Raw genomic sequence first — 19301 nt, 5'->3', positions numbered from 1 at the left:
AGTTAGAGTCACCAGAGTCCTGATTGGTTCAGAGACTCACTCTAAATGTGAACATGTGATGTCAAACATGTTGAACAGTTTAGTCTGAAGCATGCGAAAATATTTAATTGTAACCAGAAACACTGGCTGGCTCATTAGAAGGTTATCAACTCTGGAGTTTCACCAGCTCCAATCAGTTTAGAGTCAGCACCACAGAGCCCATACACTCTGTTATTATTATTATTATTATTATTATTATTATTATTATTATTATTATTATTATTATTATTATTATTATTATTATTATTATTATCATTACTATTATTATTATTGTTGTTGTTGTTGTAATTTCATTGAACATACAGAACCAGCAGGACCAGATCCGTTTTAATCCTGATTGTCTTTAGTTCTCTTCGTGGAACAGAAACCTGGCAGATCCTCGTTTTGCTTCACCTTCATGACTAAAATCTCTGTCTTCAGGTCATCTGATCTCCGTGGATTCAGAACTCCATCAGGACCATGACCCTGCAGTTCTGGTGAGTCCAGTTCTGGACTATCGGGAATGGAGTTGTGTGCGTCTGGTGTACCAAATCACAGGACGAGGATCTCTGCAGATCCACCTAAGACCAGACTCTGACAACTTTGACTACCTGCTGTGGTCCTCCAGCAGAGCCTCTGACAGCTGGCTCATCTCCAGCCTCGACATGCCCAACGGCACCAAGCCAGTCCAGGTACTATCTACAGACACAGAGCAGTGGACACACAGAGATACAAACACACAGAGATACAGACAGACACACATAGCTACACAGCAACAGAGCTACACCCAAACAGAGTCCCAACACACAGGTCTACAGAGCTAAAGGGACATACAAGAACATAAACACAATTGAAGAGAGCTATATATACACAGAGCTACAAACACACAATAGTAAACACACACCTAGCAACAGATATCAGAGCTTCAGATACAGAGCAAAAGACACACAGAGAAACCAACACACAATGGTAAAGACACAACAAGCTACTGACAAAGAGCAAGAAGCCACAAAGCCATACAGCCATACTGTTATACTGTCATACTATCAACCTGTCATACTATCATTCAGTCATACAGTCATACAGCCATACTGATATACTGTCATACAGCCATACTGTTATACTGTCATACTATCAACCTGTCATACTATCATACAGTCATTCTGTCATACAGCCATACTGATATACTGTCATACTATCATACTGTCATACAATCGTACAGTCATACTGTCATACAGCCATACTGTCATACAGCCATACAGTAATACTGTCATACAGCCATACTGTCATACTGTCATACAGCCATACAGCCATACTATCATACTGTCATACTATCATACAGCCATTTTGTAATACTCTAATACTGTTATACTGTCATACTATCATACAGTAATACTGTCATACAGCCATACTGTCATACTGTCATACAGCCATACAGCCATACAGCCATACTATCATACTGTCATACTATCATACAGCCATTCTGTAATACTGTAATACTGTTATACTGTCATACTATCATACAGTCATACTATCATACAGTCATACTGTCATACAGCCATATTGTAATACTGTCATACTGTTATACTGTCACACTATCATACTGTTATACTGTCACACTATCATACTGTCATACTATCATACAGCCATACTGTCATACAGCCATACAGTAATACTGTCATACAGCCATTCTGTCATACTGTCATACAGCCATACAGCCATACTGTCATACTGTCATACAGCCATACAGCCATACTATCATACTGTCATACTATCATACAGCCATTCTGTAATACTGTAATACTGTTATACTGTCATACTATCATACAGTCATACTATCATACAGTCATACTGTCATACAGCCATACTGAACTACTGTCATACAGCCAAGCTATACGGTCATACAGCCATACTGTCATACTGTCATATTGTCATACAGCCAGACAGCCACACTGTCATACTGTCATACAGTCTTACTGTCATACAGCCATACTGTCTTACTGTCATATTGTCATACAGCCATACAGTCTTACTGTCATACAGCCATACTGTAATACTGTCATACTATCATACTGTCATACAATCTTACAGTCATACTGTCATACAGCCATATTGCAATACTGTCATACTGTTATACTGTCACACTATCATACTGTCATACTATCATACAGTCATACTGTCATACAGCCATACTGTCATACAGCCATACAGTAATACTGTCATACAGCCATACTGTCATACAGCCATACAGTAATACTGTCATACAGCCATACTGTCAAACTGTCATACAGCCATACAGCCATACAGTCATACTGTCATACTGTCATACTATCATACAGCCATTCTGTAATACTGTAATACTGTTATACTGTTATACTGTCATACTATCATACAGTCATACTGTCATACAGCCATACTGTACTACTGTCATACAGCCAAGCTATATGGTCATACAGCATTACTGTCATACTGTCATATTGTCATACAGCCAGACAGCCACACTGTCATACTGCCACACTGTCATACTGTCATACAGCCATACTGTCTTACTGTCATATCGTCATACAGCCATACAGTCATACAGTCATACTGTCATACTGTCATACAGCCATACTGTCTTACTGTCATATCGTCATACAGCCATACAGTCATACAGTCATACTGTCATACTGTCATACAGCCATACTGTACTACTGTCATACAGCCATACAGCTATACAGTCATACAGTCATACTGTCATACTGTCATATTGTCATACAGCCATACAGCCATACTGTCATACTGTCATACTGTCATAATGTCATACTGTCATACAGCCATACAGTCATACTGTCATAGTGTCATACAGTCATACAGTCATTCAGCCATACTGTCATACAGTCATGCACTCTTACAGACATGCAGCCATACAGTAAGAAATGACCTGGTCCACCATCACCAACTGGTTCCACTCCGGCAGTCTTAGAACGAGACCAGCCTGCAGAGGATTATGACTGAGGGCCTTCAGCTTTTTTAGACTGTCTGTCAGGACTCTGTCAGTTTTCCTGAGGGGCTTCACTCTGGAATGACCCCTTTGCAAAAACTCTCCCACTACCTTACTCTTGTATCTCCTTGCAGAGTCCCCCCTAACTCTCTCTGTCTTTGCTTTTTTTCTCTCGCAGATCTTGCTAACAGGAAGACCAGAACAAGGATCAGGAAACAGCGTAGCCATTTTTGAAATCCATATTGTACCTGGATACTGCTTAGGTCAGAGTGACATGGCACACACAGACAGCATTTAGCTTAATATAACTTGATTTATAACAGAAGAATCACCCAATCATAACCTAAAAAATCTGAATATAACTTACAAATAAACTGGTAACGACCTTAAAAATACCATAGCCCTAAAATAACCTGAAAAACTGATTGTTGCTTTGAAATAATCTGATCATGTCCTGAAAATATCCTGATTATAACATGATATCATATGAACTAATGAAAACACTCCTTCCATGTGTGTGTTTAGATGGCCTGATTGCTTTAACCTTTTAAATGTGAGTTGTCTTTTTGTTCCTGTGTGTGCAGAGTGTAACTTTGAGGAGCATCACCTGTGTGGTTACAGCAACAGCTGGAACCCAAATGTTAACTGGTACGTAGGAGGAAGTCTGACCAGAGACAGGGAGGACAACACCACCACCAACAGAGGTACACACACACACACACACACACACACACACACACACACACACACACACACACACACACACACACACACACACACACACTCACACCAATGGAGAGAGGGAGCCAGAGACACACACGCACTTACATACCCCATGTGAGCATGTTTTGTGTTGAATATTAGTCCCTCCTCAACATGACTGGGTGAGTAGTTATGTGTTCCATAAATTCAGAACTGTTGTTTATCTTTAAATTAAGCAAATTTGCATGTTATCAGGCAGCATCTTACACTTTCTACCAGGTGTTGGTATTTCAGAGATCATCTCAGGCATCATCTCAGAAATCCTCACTGAGTACCTCCTTTGTGGGAGCAGGGTTTGAGTTCTTAGTGGTTCAGCTTCTTAGTCCCCTTATCAATTCTGGTTCTAATAGATTTTTAGAGTGTAAAGAACAATGATCATGCCTTAACTAGGTTGAGTGACAGTACTTTAGATGTGTAACTGCTTTGGTACTTGGTTGTTATTGCGCACTGAGTGTAGATTATTATACAGAACATATCATTTCATGGGTTGTAGAGTCAGGCTCAAGGTTATAATAGTTAACTAAAATGAAACTAAAAAGGAAAACTAAGATTTAAAATACATTGCATTTAACTTAAACTAATAAAAACTAGAAAAGAAAACAAAAATGATAAGTAAACTAAAACTGTATCTTGTGTTCACAAAGCTAACTGAAACTAACTGAAATGATAGACAAAATGTCCTTAGTTATAGTTTTTGACAACATTAATAGCCTTTAGGATTTAAATTAATCCGACACATTTGCCCAACCAATTTTACGACAGTTTTTGGCAGTTGTCAGCGCCGTACAGCACCATCACAGCGACGTACTCGGACGTGCTTGTTCACTGCACTGACTGGCTGTGTGCTGTGCTGTGACAAAACGTAGAGGAGCAATGAATTAGAGCATCTGTCATAGTTTTTCATGTGAGTCTGACTTTATTGTTACAGAGTCCAAGTTTCTAATTATTAAAGCTCATATTATATTGTTTTATATAATTTATGTTTTTATTATTTTTATTTAATTCATTTTAACATTATTTTATATAATTTATGTTTATATTTTTATATTAAGTTGAAATTATTTTCTTGTGTTTAAGGCAGCAGCCAACAGTTCAGTATCAGCATTGACTGAGCAGTGAGCACTATGTTGGACTTGAAAATAAACAGTATTACAAAATATTTACTCTGACCTTTTCAATCCTTAAATAACCAATAACCTGGTTAATACGGTATGAAAAAACTAAAACTAAACTACAACTAAACTAAAACTAAGCCTTGTTGCAAAAATTAAAACCAAATAAAACTAGAATGCCTGCTCTAAAACTAATTAAAACTAAACTGTAATGGAAAAAAATGTCAAAACTAACTAAAACTAAACTACAATGGACAAAAAAAATGTCAAAACTAACTTAAACTAAACTATAATGACAAATCCAAAACTATTTTAACCTTGGTCAGGCTGTAATATAACTAAAGTCAGGGGGTGTGAATACTTTCTACTGCTCTGTAACTAAACTATCTGTCTTGGCCAGCAGGAAACTCTTGAAAAGAGTTTTTTAGTATTGTTGAGTTAAACGCTGCTTAAATAATGCTTCAGAACATAGAAGACAGTCAAAAACTCTTCAGTCATTTAATGTGAGCGTTGCCCCTGAGTTTCATACCTTGAATACATCCCGTGTAGCATGGATTGTAGACTTAGAGGACCAGCTCTGCAGTTTTAGGACATGTGTTCCAGATCAACGAGTCATAGTTCTGTTCAGTAATGGTATTGTGATACATGAGTCCATTGTGTAGAACCAATGACCTTTTCATTATTAGTTTACTGCTCTATGACCTGAGTTAGCAGTAATCCACTTCCATCATGTGACCCGTTGTGGCCTCATTAGAGCTGTCTCTCCAGGTAAATTTCACTTCGACCGTTCTTAGCAGTATTTCCTTAAAGGATGTTATGACTCTGAACTTTAAATAGAGGGCTCAGTTAAACTTCTGGTATCATTGACCAACTACACTTTAACTGGTGCCACAGCAGATTAAAATTCTGGATGCAATTTATTCCATTCATCATGTGTCATCTCTAGTATTCAAATTAATTATTTCCTATCGATCCGGAGGAGAGATCTGTGAGCAGGGTTAGGATTCAGGATGAATTCAGGTCAATATCAAATCAGTGAACTTTACACCTCTCTACTGAGAGCTCAATCTCCACCTTCTTCAAGTCCTCCACGTTCCACATGCAAACAGCTCTGTGGGTGCTGAGGCTGAAACTCAGGTCACAGGATTGATAGTTGTGGAGCTTCAGTGTGTAATTAGAGAGGTGATAATCTTAGAGTTTAGGATCCACTGTAAGACAAGACTGGACTTAAAGAGACAGACACGCTGTGACTGTGACCCTCTGTGACTGTATATACTACTTTAAAAATATATAAAACTGTGATTGTATATACCACAAACACTGTTTATTAGACTGTGACTGTGTGTTACAATGTAACTATATATAACACTGTGACTATTAATACCAGTGTAACTGTTTACAACTGTGACTGTATATAACTTTGTCAATAAATAACACTTCAACCATGTATAACACTGAAGATGTGTATAACATTTGCAACAATCTTACTGTATATAACACAGGGACTGTATGTAACACTTTGATTGTTTAAAATACTATGACTGCATATAACACTGTGACTGAACATAACACTGTGTGTTTTTCAGACTGTGACTATAAATAACACTGTGACTGTTTATAACACTGTGACTATATATAACACTGTTGCTATTAATCAGGCTCTGACTGTATTCAACCCTGTGACTGTTTATTAGACTGTGACTTTTATAACACAGGGACTGTATATAACACTGTGACTATATATAACATTGTGACATTTCCTAACTCTGTGACTGTATATAAGTATGTGACTGTTCATATAACACTGTGACTGTTTATAACACTGTGACTATATATAACACTGTTGCTATTAATCAGACTCTTACTGTATACAACCCTGTGACTGTTTATCAGACTGTGACTTATATAACACCAGGACTGTATACAACGCTGTGACTATATAAAACATTGTGACATTTCATAACTCTGTGACTGTATATAAGTATGTGACTATTTATAAAACTGTGACTGCGTATAACAGTGTGGCTGTATATAACACTGTGACAGTGTATAACACTGGGTCAAATTAAAATGAATGGAGAGGTTCCATCACCATGGAAACCATGCAGCTGTTTTGAGTAACTATTGGAAACATTCAGGAAATAAGACACACACCTTTGTATGTCTGCTTTCACTTCTCTCATTTTCTGCTTTCAGCCTCAGCTTCTCAACATTCCAGCCTTTCCTGCAAAAATCCTACGGTGTCTTCAGTAATTATTGACATTGTTATAATAATGGTTGTAATTTCTTGCAGGTCACTTCATGTATGTGGACTCGGTCTATGCCAAACACTTCCAGGAAGTGGCAAAGCTGTCATCTCCCATGACGACAGTGCCAATGTCGGGCTGTCTGTCCTTCTTCTACCACAGAGACCAAGAAACAGGAAACATATTCTCTGTCTTCACCAGAGACCATCAGGGACACTACGAGGACATCTGGAAACCAGATGTCTACTTTACAGCCGGCTGGACTTATGTCAGTGTGGACATCAAGGCTCCAAAACCCCTCGAGGTCAGGGACTACAACAACTACATACAACTACATACAACTACACACAACTGTAAAAAAAAAATAATAGAGACAACTTTAACCCCATACAGCTACTGAGAGCTGAAGGCCCAGGGTTAGTGGGGACTACCTAAAACTACAACAAATTTCCCCCTTAGAATAGGCTCTGCCTTGGGGGTAGTACTTTTCAGAGGTCTGGGAGTTTTGGAGGACGTGGTCTGTGACTGGCTGGCTGTGATGGACTTGGTTTAGTAACTCTTGAACAATGGTCTTCTTTGAGCCTGATAGCGTGAATGTGTCTCTGTCAGCCCCCAGTGTTCCAGTTTAAAGAGTGACCCTGTAAACTGGAGACCTTCAGCTGGATGTGTCAGTGGAGACCCGGTTTATAACAGTTGTTGAAACACAGAAGAAGTCCTGTGGAAGTCGTCCTAGTTTAGTTTGATATGCGTTGATATATGTGTCGTAATCTCCTCATCAGATCAGGATGTAATGGTGATTTAATGCTGTTTACATCCCGCTTCGAGTCCTCAATCAACAGCTCCTTTTGAAGCTCAAACACGGCTTCATCTCTGCCGTTTTCATGCTTTAGACAGCTTTGTATCTGGAGCTCGTCAACAACCCTGATCAAAAGCAGCACAGGCTGAAGATCATCAGTGCTAACAGGCTAACTGCAGAGCTCAACATTACTTCTGTCTTTTTCTCTCCGTGTCAACGGGCTGAATTTGGCTTGGGGTCTACATGAACTATGCAGTTCTTGGGATGTTTTAGCAAGAAGTTGAAGTTCCTGTACCCTCTGGTGTAAGTCACTTCCTAGCACTGAAGCGGGCTGAAGGATCAAAGTGTGTGTGGTAGATGACAGAGCTGCTGTGTGTAAATAAACTGTGAGCTGCTCTCAGTCTGAGAGGCTTAAACACCACTTTCTCTAAACCACTCAGGGCTGCACCTACAGACTGACCCCTCCTGTCTGACACACACCGCTCTGTGGTCTGTGTGTGTGTGTGTACTGCAGAGGTTATTTTCTCTCTTTCACTCTGACTGTGGTGTGTGTATCCTGTAGAAGTGTCATTAGTCTCAGACGAAGGTTTATATACTGAGATGATTCATGAAGGCTGTTTCCTCTGAGCCTGCAGATCTCAGGAGAACAGGGTGTCTCCACGCTCACATCACAACAGGGCTTACTGAGCTTCAGCCACAGTTATGCAAGTGTGTGAGTGTGTGTGTGTGTGTGTGTGTGTGTGTGTGTAGAAACTCTTGTAAACTGTGTATCTGGGTCATTGCCTTAGTTCAGTCAGGATTTTTCCACAGAGACTCTGAGAGAATGAGTTTGTGATGTAACGTCTGAGTGTGTATGATCCATCATGACAGACCTTTAGCAGCCTGTGTGTATCAATAATTCTGTGTGTGTATGTGTGTGTGCTGTAACAGCTGGTTTTTGAGGCAGCCTTTAACAGTGCCAAAGGAGGATACGTGGCCATAGATGACATCACATTCTCACCTGAGTTCTGTCACACTGACACAGGTGAGATAGTCTGAAACACACACACACACACACACACACACACACACACACACACACACACACACACACACACACACACACACACACAATTTCACAACATCTGACAGACAGGAGCTTGGCCCAGAAATGACCTCGGAGACATGGTTAAACACACTTTGCTTTCTTTGACATCTATGAGCTGAGTATGACTGTGTGTGTGTGTGTGTGTGTGTGTGTGTGTGTGTGTGTGTGTGTGTGTGTGTGTGTGTGTGTGTGTGTGTGTGTGTGTGTGTGTGTGTGTGTTTTCAGAGCCGACCTTTGACCCCTCGATGGCTGACTGTGACTTTGACAGTGGGATGTGTCTGTACTATCAGGAGAGAGTGGACAGCTCCGGGTGGAGACGAGCGGCACTGAAGGCTAACCTGTACAGGACGGGTGACCACACCACGGGGACAGGTCCTACACACACACACACACACACACACACACACACACACACACGCATATACAATTTGAGTCTGAACCCCACCCCCCATCCTGTCACAGGTAGTTTCCTGCTGACCAACGCCCCCTTCACCTTGAGGACAGGGTATGTGGGCCGTCTCCACGGCCCCTTGTTGCCAGGCAACCACAGGTACTGTGTGAAGTTCTTCTACCTGCTGCAGGGCTTCAGGAGCGTGGACAACGCTCTGCTCCTCTACATCTACGACGAGAACAACGTGGCCCAGGAGAAGGTCTGGAGTCTGACTGAGTCCCCCAGAGGTGTGTGGACCCAGGTGGAGATCACTTACCTGAAGCCCATGGCCTCCAAGGTGAGCAGTGTGCCTGAGCCAACCCAGTGAGGAGTGTGGTCCTGATCACTGTTTACAGCCACTGTTTGTATGTGTGTGTGTGTGTATGTGTGTGTGTGTGTGTGTGTGTGTGTGTGTGTGTGTGTGTGTGTGTGTGTGTGTGTGTGTGTGTGTGTGTGTGTGTGTGTGTGTGTGTGTGTGTGTCAGCTGGTCTTTGTCAGCATCTGTAAGAACATGTGGGAGTGCGGTCTGGTAGCCATTGATGACATCACAGTCCGCCTGGGGAACTGTCAGGTGCACACAGGTAGGTGTTTTTCTGAAAGACACAGGAAGTGAACAGTAGAGGACTGTAAAGACCTGATCCTGAATGTGCTCTGCTCCCCCCAAACAGCCCCCCTCCCCACCCACTGTGACTTTGAGGGAGGAGTCTGTGGATTCATCCAGGAAAGGACTAAGGACAAAGCTGATTGGCTGAGAGTCCGAGGACACACCCCAACCTCCTACACTGGCCCCCGAGGGGACCACACCACAGGGCTGGGTGAGTGTGTGTGTGTGTGTGTGTGTATTGGTGACATCAGTGTGTGATGATGACCCTGTCATCCTTCTGAAGGTTACTTCATGTACATCGAGGCGTCTCTCATGCGCCCCGGTCATAAGGCCCGCCTCTCGACCTCTGACCTGCGGGGCTCCTCGTCCCCTCAGTGCCTGGTCTTCTTCTTCCACATGTACGGCTCAGGGACAGGCATACTGAGCGTGCTCCTAAGGGACGCAGGCACAGAGACCCTGCTGTGGAGGAGACGAGGAGAACAGAGCATCAGCTGGATCAGAGCCAAGGTGGACTACACCTGTGCAGACAGACACCAGGTACACACACACACACACACACACACACACAGCTGTCCCATGTTACAATTTCAGCTGTCTGTAGAAGAAAGTGGATGAAGTGTTCCATATGCAGTTCCTTATCTGTCCATTAGAGGCTGGCCTTGGAATAACAGAGGTACAATGGTTTGTCGAGACAATTGTAGAGGTTCACCCTAATCAAGCACAAGCTTTACTAAGAAACCTCACACACACACACACACACACACACACACACACACAGAAGAAGAAAAATAACTCTGGATCTTTGTCAAACAACAGAGAGACATAACCCTGTGACATTCAATAAAAAATGCAGACCAGACCATACCTAGGTCTTCGCAAAGGCCTTTGTACAATGAGTCCATGTTTTGTCCCAAACTGACGTATGTTAAAAATTAAATGATCCCATGTTATTTCAATCATGTTTTCACACTCACCCCAAAACTTTTATCCTCCATTACTATTTTTTCGGGGGCGGAGGGCAGAATGATTGATTTTCTGGGTTTTTTTTCATCCGTCCAGGCTACTTATAGTGTCTTCACCATCATTTCACTCAGCTGGCAGATTAAATGATCAATGACAGACATGCCGAGGGAGAGGGGTTGACACTTTTCCTGCCATGTTCATTGATGTGATATCGTATATTTGAATGTTGGATCAGGCATTAGGAGGGAACCTTTTGTGTTGTTAAACTCCAGGAATGTCCCTTTATCTCTGAGCAGCTCTTTAAATCCTTCTCTGCTCTCTGTAAAAAGGTGAGACCACTGCAACTGATTGTATCTGATTTTAATGCTGTTTTGAAGAAGACAGTCCAGCTGCAGACCTCCACTCTCAGCCGACTCTCTTGGGGGCTCCACTCCCCCATTGTCAGAAGGAAGTGACGTCAGGATATGAAGTAGAATTTTCAAAATAAAAGTTGCCTACATAGTTACGTTGGGTAGACACATCTAATTTTTATGTGTTTGACCACCTTGGTTAACGCGATTCCTTAATATATTACATTTAAAAAAAAGGAACCGTATAAACCCCATGTCTTTAATAACACAACTAATTTGGTGAGCACCACGTTTGGTGTAATGATCTAATTTTTTATTTCCTCATTTGTTTTAAACCCCAGCTATCTTAGCTTAGCAATTAAAAAACTGGGTATCGCTTTATATTAAGGTCCTGTAATAAGCATTAGTAAGAACTTTGTAAGTACTTATAAGATGCTTATTAACATCATTATTTGTTTATAAGACTATATTACTGCTTAATAAGTGTTTAATGAGGTCATTATAAGGGTTAGGCCCCACAGGTTAGGTTTAGGCATGGGGCCCTGAATGGTTAGGTTTAGGGGAAGGGCTGGGGTAGGGCTCATGAGAGACAAAAGCAGAAGACAAAAAACAAAGAGGGTTAGGGTAAGGGTTAGGTTCCATATACCTTATAGATTAAGTTGTCTTGTTGTAACTATTACAATAGCCTTATTAAACACTTATTAAGCAGTTATATAGTCTTATAAACAAATAATGTTAATAAGCATCCTATAAGAACTTACAAAGGTCGTATTAATGCTTATTACAGGACCTCAAAATAAAGTGTTACCAAAAACTGTACCCCAAGAAAACTCTGATTCAGGATTAACCACTTGACTGAGGAACTGAACTCACAAAGAAACATGCATTACTCACTCACAAGAGATTCCTATTAAATACATTCAACATGTTTTACATGTTATACATGTTATACATACTTCTTATAAACCAAAAGCAATATGGGGAAAAAATAGCTCTAGCTTGATGCTAACGTATATAGTGAATTGCATTCATATGCTAGCAGTTAGCATATATTGATACCTCAGTTTTGGTTTTAAACCAGAATTTCAACTTTCATCCCAGAAACAGTTGGTCTCTGTTACTCAAAACTCTACATGTTAAAATATTTACAGTCAGATGCTTTCCAACAAGAAATTAAAATAAAACGTACATGCAGGCTATGGGCTCAAATTATTGCTATTACCACTTCAAGACACTAGATATCTTACTTCAGTCAATAACGTATAACAAAACAATAAATCGACGCCAGCTGTGCAATTTTTTACTTATCATTAATTATGGACAGAAATATCCAGATCCATCGACCAATTTCAATTTTTTTTAATTTTAAATCTTTGTCAGCTCAATAAAATGCTGTTTGTTTTTTTTGTTTTGTTTTGTTTTCAATGTTTGTTTTTCAATGTTTTTTTTGTTGTTGTTTGTTTTACTTTACATCCTGATGCCACTTCCTTCTGACCACGGAGGTCTCAGAGTGGAGCCTTGGCTGAGAGTGGAGGTCTGCAGCTGGACTCCTATCCATGATGAAAATTAGCCTTATGGCTAACTCTGGCATGTTTGCTTGGATGATGTGCTGAAACATTTGTAAATGTGATCTGTCCCTTTAAATATATATTTTTTTTTAATTAAGTATTATGCTGCTCAGAGTTTGTTTCAGAGTATAAAGAAGGATTACTCATCTGATTGACTGGAGCTAAATGTTTCCAGAGTGTGTGCTCATCTTTGTAATGACGTAGGTTGTAAACGCTCTCTCCAGTATGGGGTTTGTTTCCTCCATCTGGCTTCTCAGTCACATCTTAAACCCTTCCTCCCAGCCTCATGGAGCCCAGCTGGATCATGTCTTTCAGGGTTTCAGTGGAAATGTGTCAGAATGACCTCTGTCCCGCTCAGTGTGTGTTTGTGTGTGTGTGTGTGTGTGTGTGTGTGTGTGTGTAAGTTCTAACTGTCCTGTGTGTTCTGTTCAGATCATATTTGAAGCTATCAGGGGGCCGTCGCTCCGCAGCGACATCGCTTTAGATGACATCAGTTTTCAGAGGGGGCCCTGTACAGGTAAGACCACCAGCTGTTATCACTGTGTGTCTGTTGGCAGCAGGCTCAAGCTTACTGTTTATAGAGAGGACAGCAGTGGAGTAACTGAAAGCTGATCCTCACGGCTGAATCAAAGGGTTTTTAACTTCTCTTGATGTCCCTGCAGATCTCACTGACGTTGCTCCGTTCTCAGGATCCTCCGAGGATTTTAACCAGATCGAGAAATGAACACTCTCATGATGAAGCCCGACAATTTACACCTCCGTAGAGCAACGTGATTCCTTCCTGCTGTTTTTTTCCTGACAGCAGAGTAAGACTGGAACTTATCAGTAACCCTGAATCCTGTATTAACAGTAACGTAGACACTCTCTGATGATCCACTATCAGGGACCATCAACAGGGCTGGACTGACTCAGACCCCTCAGAACACACTCTGACCATCAGATACATATCATGGACCAGCTGACTGCTGAGAGAAGCACCAGCGTCTCCATCTATCATCATCATCATCATCATCATCATCACTTTCATCTCCTGAACCCTGACAGACTCTGTTCATGATGAGTTTACACATTTTATTAAAGACCTTTAAAATACTTAATTTTCCTTTATTTCTCAACACACACATACACACTCACACACTGAGTACACGCTGAGTAAGCCAAGGCATGGTTGTTCAAAGTGGAGTCATTAGAGGCTTCATCATAGTTTCATAAAATCTGTCTCTGACAGCCCTGATAGCCCTATAAGCTCTGTTAGCTCTGTTAGAAAATAGCTCTGATTGCACTGATGTCACTGTAGCTCTGTTAACTCTTTTAGCTCTTTGAGCTTTGTTTTCTCTGAAGCTTTGAAGCTCTGAAGCTCTCTACAATACAAACTAACTCTGATAGCTCTGCTGGCTCTGTAACTCTGTTAGCTCTGACTCTCTTTAAGCTCTGATAGCTTTCTTAGCTCTGTTGGCTCCATTAACTTTTTTAGCTCTTTCAGCTCTGGTGTTTTTTTCAGAATTAACTCCTGCCATTCCTTCCAGTCCATCAGAGGGAGCTCTCAGACACATCTCTGTTCCTTAGGAAAAGTATTAGGGCCACCCGTGAGAAAAATAAAGAAAAAAGTCGAAATGCCAAGGAAAAAAGTCAAAATGTTGAGAAAAAAGTTGTCATGTTGAGAAAAAAGTCAACATGTCAAGAATTAAGTCAGAATATAATGTCAGAATAAAGTTGAAATAGGATGTCGAGAAAAAAGTCAAAATATGATGTCAAGAATAAAGTCTACATACAATGTCGAGAAAAAAAAAATTAACATTCAATGTCTAGAAAAAAGTCGATGTCTCCTTTGTTCCGTCCCAGTTCTCGATAAATCCAGTGAGGAGAACGACAGAGATGCATGCTGTAACATGGAGTGTAAAGTAAAAAGTTCCTGGAGTTTTGCAACTGCGTGAGGACTTTATCATTCGTTATCATATCATAAATCTTGTTGTTCAACCTAAAATAATCCAAGTAGTCAACACTAAAGCATCTGAAGCTACATCAACATCCTATTTCATTTTATTCTGGACATTCTATTCTGACTTTATTCTCGACAGCCTATTTTGACTTTATTCTTGCTATTATATTCCGACTTTATTCTCGACATTTCGACTTTATTCTTGACATTTCGACTTTTTTCTCGAAGGGCATGGTGAAAAAAGGAAATTCTGACCCCTCTAATTTTATTTGTCTCACAGGTGGCCCTAATACTCTTCTGTGCTGTTCCTGCTACATGACGATATTGATGTTTTATGAATGCATGCCTCCTCTCCGAGCGTATACTCTGGAGCTACGAGGTTAACACTGACTGTAAAGCTCTCTCTCAGCACTGACCTGCTGTTTGAACGTGTTGGTTGGTTCTTTTCTAACAGCCTGTGGATTCAGACACTGATGTTTCCTTAGTCATAAATCAACCTTAAACCTGTTATTAGGAACGGCTGACACACAGGGCTGAAGCTGAATGAACGGGTCTAAGTGAGGGACTTTAAGGTGATGTTGATCTGTTGGGAGCAGACATGTTGGGCTGCAGTGCTTTGTGTGATGTAATGATGACTTTAGTTGACTTGGACAGTCTTTCTGTACTTTCATGTGTTTAAATGTCTTCTCTTGTCTGTCAGACACCTGTCACTCTTGACCAGGACCAAGCGGCAACCTCTGGTCTAAGAATATGAGACAATGCGGAAGTGCTAAAATCTGCTGTTTCTGGAGTGTTCGCTTGAGGCTGGCTGGATGTCACATACACACCAAGCCAAAAAAGCCATTTTCAAAGCAGAAATTAACCTATTTACAGCCTGGTTCAAAAAACCATCTCCTGTCTGAGTCGCTAATTTTACTACCGGAACCCAATGTAGGGGGGTGAATTTTTTTCTAACTCAGCTGTTCAGAGGATATTAAGATCACGAGCTCCCCCAATGAGAGGCACAGCTTTGGGTCACGTGACCGACAGTTGCCCTATAGCTGTACCCTAAGCCCTTGCCACTACTAATATGGCCACTATAGCCGATGTGCTTCATTCATTCAAGTGTGAAATGCTACAACTTTTAAGTCTGTTACTGATCATTGACTGGGTAAGTTTGAAAAGAGAAGTTGCTGAAGGGTGCACCAAGAAGACTTCAGACTGAATACAGCAGCAAAAAACACTCTGACTAAAACTGATGCTCACTTCCATCTGAAGACTGAATTTAAGAGCTCTGCCGAAACACACACACACACACACACACACACACACACACACACACACACACACACACACACACACAGGTAGGCAAAGCTTACTGCACAACTAGGCGACTGCAATGACAGTCTGATCCAGCAGAGGGCAGTACCACATCATGAACACTATGAGCCTGCAGGAAGATGTTATACACATACTTGTTCATTTGACCACTTATCAGTGGTCAAATGAACAAGAAGGCAAGAATAGGTTATAGGTAAACAAATAAACCACAACATCCTGAACAACTGTATCACAACAACCTAAACAACTACACCACAAATGCCTGAGCAAATCTAACACAACAGCCTGAACAAATGTAACACAACTGCCTAAACAACTGTACAATAACAACCTGAACAACTGTAATGCAACAGCCTAACAACTGAACCATAACAGCCAAAGTGACTGTACCACATCAGTCTGAACCACTCTACAACAAGTGCCTGGACAACTGTACCACTACAGCCTGAATGACTGTTACAGAGCAACCTGAACAACTATACAGTGACAGTCTGAACAACTAAACAACCGTGTGTAAAATTTAACTACGACAGCCTAGAAACTAAATCAAAACAGCCTGAACAACTGTACCATGAAACCTGAACAACCTTGGAAGTATTGTGTCACTTTGTTTATTTTTGTTTTGTTTAGATATTTCAAGGGTCAATGCTTAGCTCCACTTTTAATACTCTATTATATTCTTATTACACTCTTAAAAGCAGTGGAGTTATTAAGTCAGCCAAACAAGAAGATGGTACGCTCTAAAGACTGCACTTGAAGAAGCTGAATGACATCACAAAAGGATGTGTACCTAAAGCACAAGTGAGGAGTAGTTATTCAAAGCAGGTATTCAACAGAGGATGCTAGCCGGCGAGAAAGTAAAGCAGCTCTGGTGTGATATGCAGAGGGCAACATTTAGGCAGTGGATCCCATTCTAAAACACAAAGCAGGAGTGGTCTGTCATCCACACAGAGTGGAAGCAGAGACACGGGAGCCCTGTTTTTTTTTTTTTTTTTTTAACTTTGCATATAGTGTTTAAGTGTTAAACTCTGGTATCTGAGATTTTGTTCCACAAAGGAAACAGCAAAAGGATTCTGAGACTCAAAGTTTCCTGCTCTGTGCCTGTTGTCAAGCCTTTTGTAGCCAAGAAAATTCTTTGGCGGCACATGAACAACATGCAGGTTCAGGCCTAGTAGTCTAACTAAATCTGGAAAAACCTGTATTCAAGCCCTGTGTGGATTTGCTGCTCTTCTGCCAACTGAAAAGCTTGTGGAAACTGTTAACTTGGAGCAAGATACAGTTTCTTCTGCAATCAAATCTGAGGCCTGTATCATGGAAAACGGGGAGCATCTGTGTAACAGGCTGGGGTATGATGCTGGCAAACACGAGTATATTCCACAGAAACGGAGGGAGCTGGGAAGTATGGTGTTAGGCGCCAGGAAAACCATTCCAGATCACATCAGACCTGCAGATTTCATGCATGTTGTGCAAACAGTAAAACAGGTGGCAGGATGTGACGATGAAACCAAGGTCTGTGAGCACCCACTGCTGAATCCAGCTGGAACGCCCCTTTGGTGCTGCCTCTCACAAAAAGGTGTCCACACTCTGATCTAGATGAGAAACATATTCACAATGCGTTGTCCACAGAGTCATCAACCCAGACCTGGACACAGAGAACACAGGTCAATTTGACCATATTAGGGGAAGAAGAGCAGAAGAGGTGTCAAAAATGCTCCTCTATGTGTATGTGTCTCAAACTCCACCAGGCACTCTGGAAGATGTGAATCTAGCCCTCTCAGGTCTAGAAAAGAGACTGTGCCAACACTTCTGGAGGGTAGAGGTAAGAGGGAGCAGAGGAGGAAAGGTTCCTGTGCTTTTGACCCCAGCAGTGCAGCACACATTGGATCTGCTTGTTAGCAAACGGTGAACATATGGAGTTTCTCCAGGTCATGACATACGAGTGCATCAACAGTTCGACAGACCCCCTGAGGGAACCCTTCAACCTGCTGAGATTCGTAGAGAGCTCATGGCTGTGGACCAGGGACACCTGGCAGAATTCAAGGACAAGACCCTGGATGGCATCAGCACTGATCCTTAGGGTACCCTCTATTTATACATCTTTGTGTGGTTCTTAAAATTATACATCCCAAATGCATAATACAATCCCTCTGTGTTTGGAGCAGAACCAAAGAATAGTGTTTTGCTTTTAGAACCAGTCATTCTCCTTTTTCCATCCCAATCCCAATCCTAGAGAATATGAAAAAGGTCATACTGAGGTAACATGTGAGTCAGAGTAAGAAGGTAAGAGTCATCTAAAAATTGATTTGATTCTTTTTAATTCTATTTGGAGTCTTCTTCTGTCATATAAGTCCTGTATTTTCCTGTTATCAGAGGGCAGGTCACATCCAGCCCAATGGAGGTAACAGTACAAGCTGTGAGCCTTGTGGATAACAAGAAAACAGAGGTTATGGTGTTTGGACCAAGTGGCCCCTGTGAGCCCAACTCTGTTGATCTTGGACCCTTGACAGTTTATTTTAAATCAACTGTTACCAATCTGGGTTTTAAATTGGACAGTAATTTTAAACTAGACAGCCAAATTAAAACTGTTGTTAAGTCTTGTTTTTATCACTTAAGGCAGTTGGCAAAGGTCAAATCTTTTATGTCTAGGCAGCACTTTGAAACAGTGATCCATGCTTTTATCTCATCACGTTTGGATTACTGCAACGCACTTTATGTTGGAGTGAGTCAGTCCCTGCTCTCCTGTCTGCAGCTGGTCCAGAACGCCGCTGCACGACTTTTAACCGGTACAAGAAAAAGAGAGCACATCAGCCCAGTACTGGCTCAATTCACTGGCTGCCTGTGGCTTTGAGAGTTGATTTAAAAATTCTTATGTTTGTTTTTAAATGTTTAAATGTTCTTGCCCCTCCTTACCTCTCTGAGCTTCTTCAGCCCTACTTGCCCTCTCGGTCCCTCAGGTCAGCTGACCAGCTGCTTCTGCAGGTACCGAGGTCCAGGAAGAAGCTCAGAGGGGACAGGGTCTTCTCTAATGTTGCTCCCCGATTGTGGAACAGTCTTCACCTGCACATTGGAGAGGCCCCTTCACTGTCCACTTTTAAAACACTTCTTAAAACCCATTTTTATTTT

General features: G+C 41.3%; 1 protein-coding gene across 1 annotated transcript in view; it reads left to right on the top strand.

Moving 5' to 3' along the window:
• The window catches only part of mamdc2a (MAM domain containing 2a), a 29674-nt gene extending 15679 nt beyond the window's left edge, over nucleotides 1-13995 (top strand). The window contains exons 3-14 of the mRNA XM_074670632.1: nucleotides 460-710; nucleotides 3180-3264; nucleotides 3586-3705; nucleotides 7169-7425; nucleotides 8848-8941; nucleotides 9230-9376; nucleotides 9467-9732; nucleotides 9919-10015; nucleotides 10103-10249; nucleotides 10322-10575; nucleotides 13352-13436; nucleotides 13582-13995. Coding sequence (XP_074526733.1) covers nucleotides 460-710; nucleotides 3180-3264; nucleotides 3586-3705; nucleotides 7169-7425; nucleotides 8848-8941; nucleotides 9230-9376; nucleotides 9467-9732; nucleotides 9919-10015; nucleotides 10103-10249; nucleotides 10322-10575; nucleotides 13352-13436; nucleotides 13582-13643 — 1865 coding nt within the window. The 3' untranslated portion in view covers nucleotides 13644-13995. The remainder of the gene's footprint in view (nucleotides 1-459; nucleotides 711-3179; nucleotides 3265-3585; nucleotides 3706-7168; nucleotides 7426-8847; nucleotides 8942-9229; nucleotides 9377-9466; nucleotides 9733-9918; nucleotides 10016-10102; nucleotides 10250-10321; nucleotides 10576-13351; nucleotides 13437-13581) is intronic.
• The last annotated feature ends 5306 nt before the right edge of the window (nucleotides 13996-19301 follow it).

Source organism: Halichoeres trimaculatus, unplaced genomic scaffold, assembly GCF_033239565.1.
Source record: "Halichoeres trimaculatus isolate MK-OKI-2021-1 unplaced genomic scaffold, fHalTri1.1 fHalTri1_scaffold_5, whole genome shotgun sequence".
Lineage (NCBI taxonomy): Eukaryota > Metazoa > Chordata > Actinopteri > Labriformes > Labridae > Halichoeres > Halichoeres trimaculatus.
The sequence above is the reverse complement of the archived record's forward strand: the minus strand, read 5'-3'. Positions and strand labels throughout refer to the sequence as shown.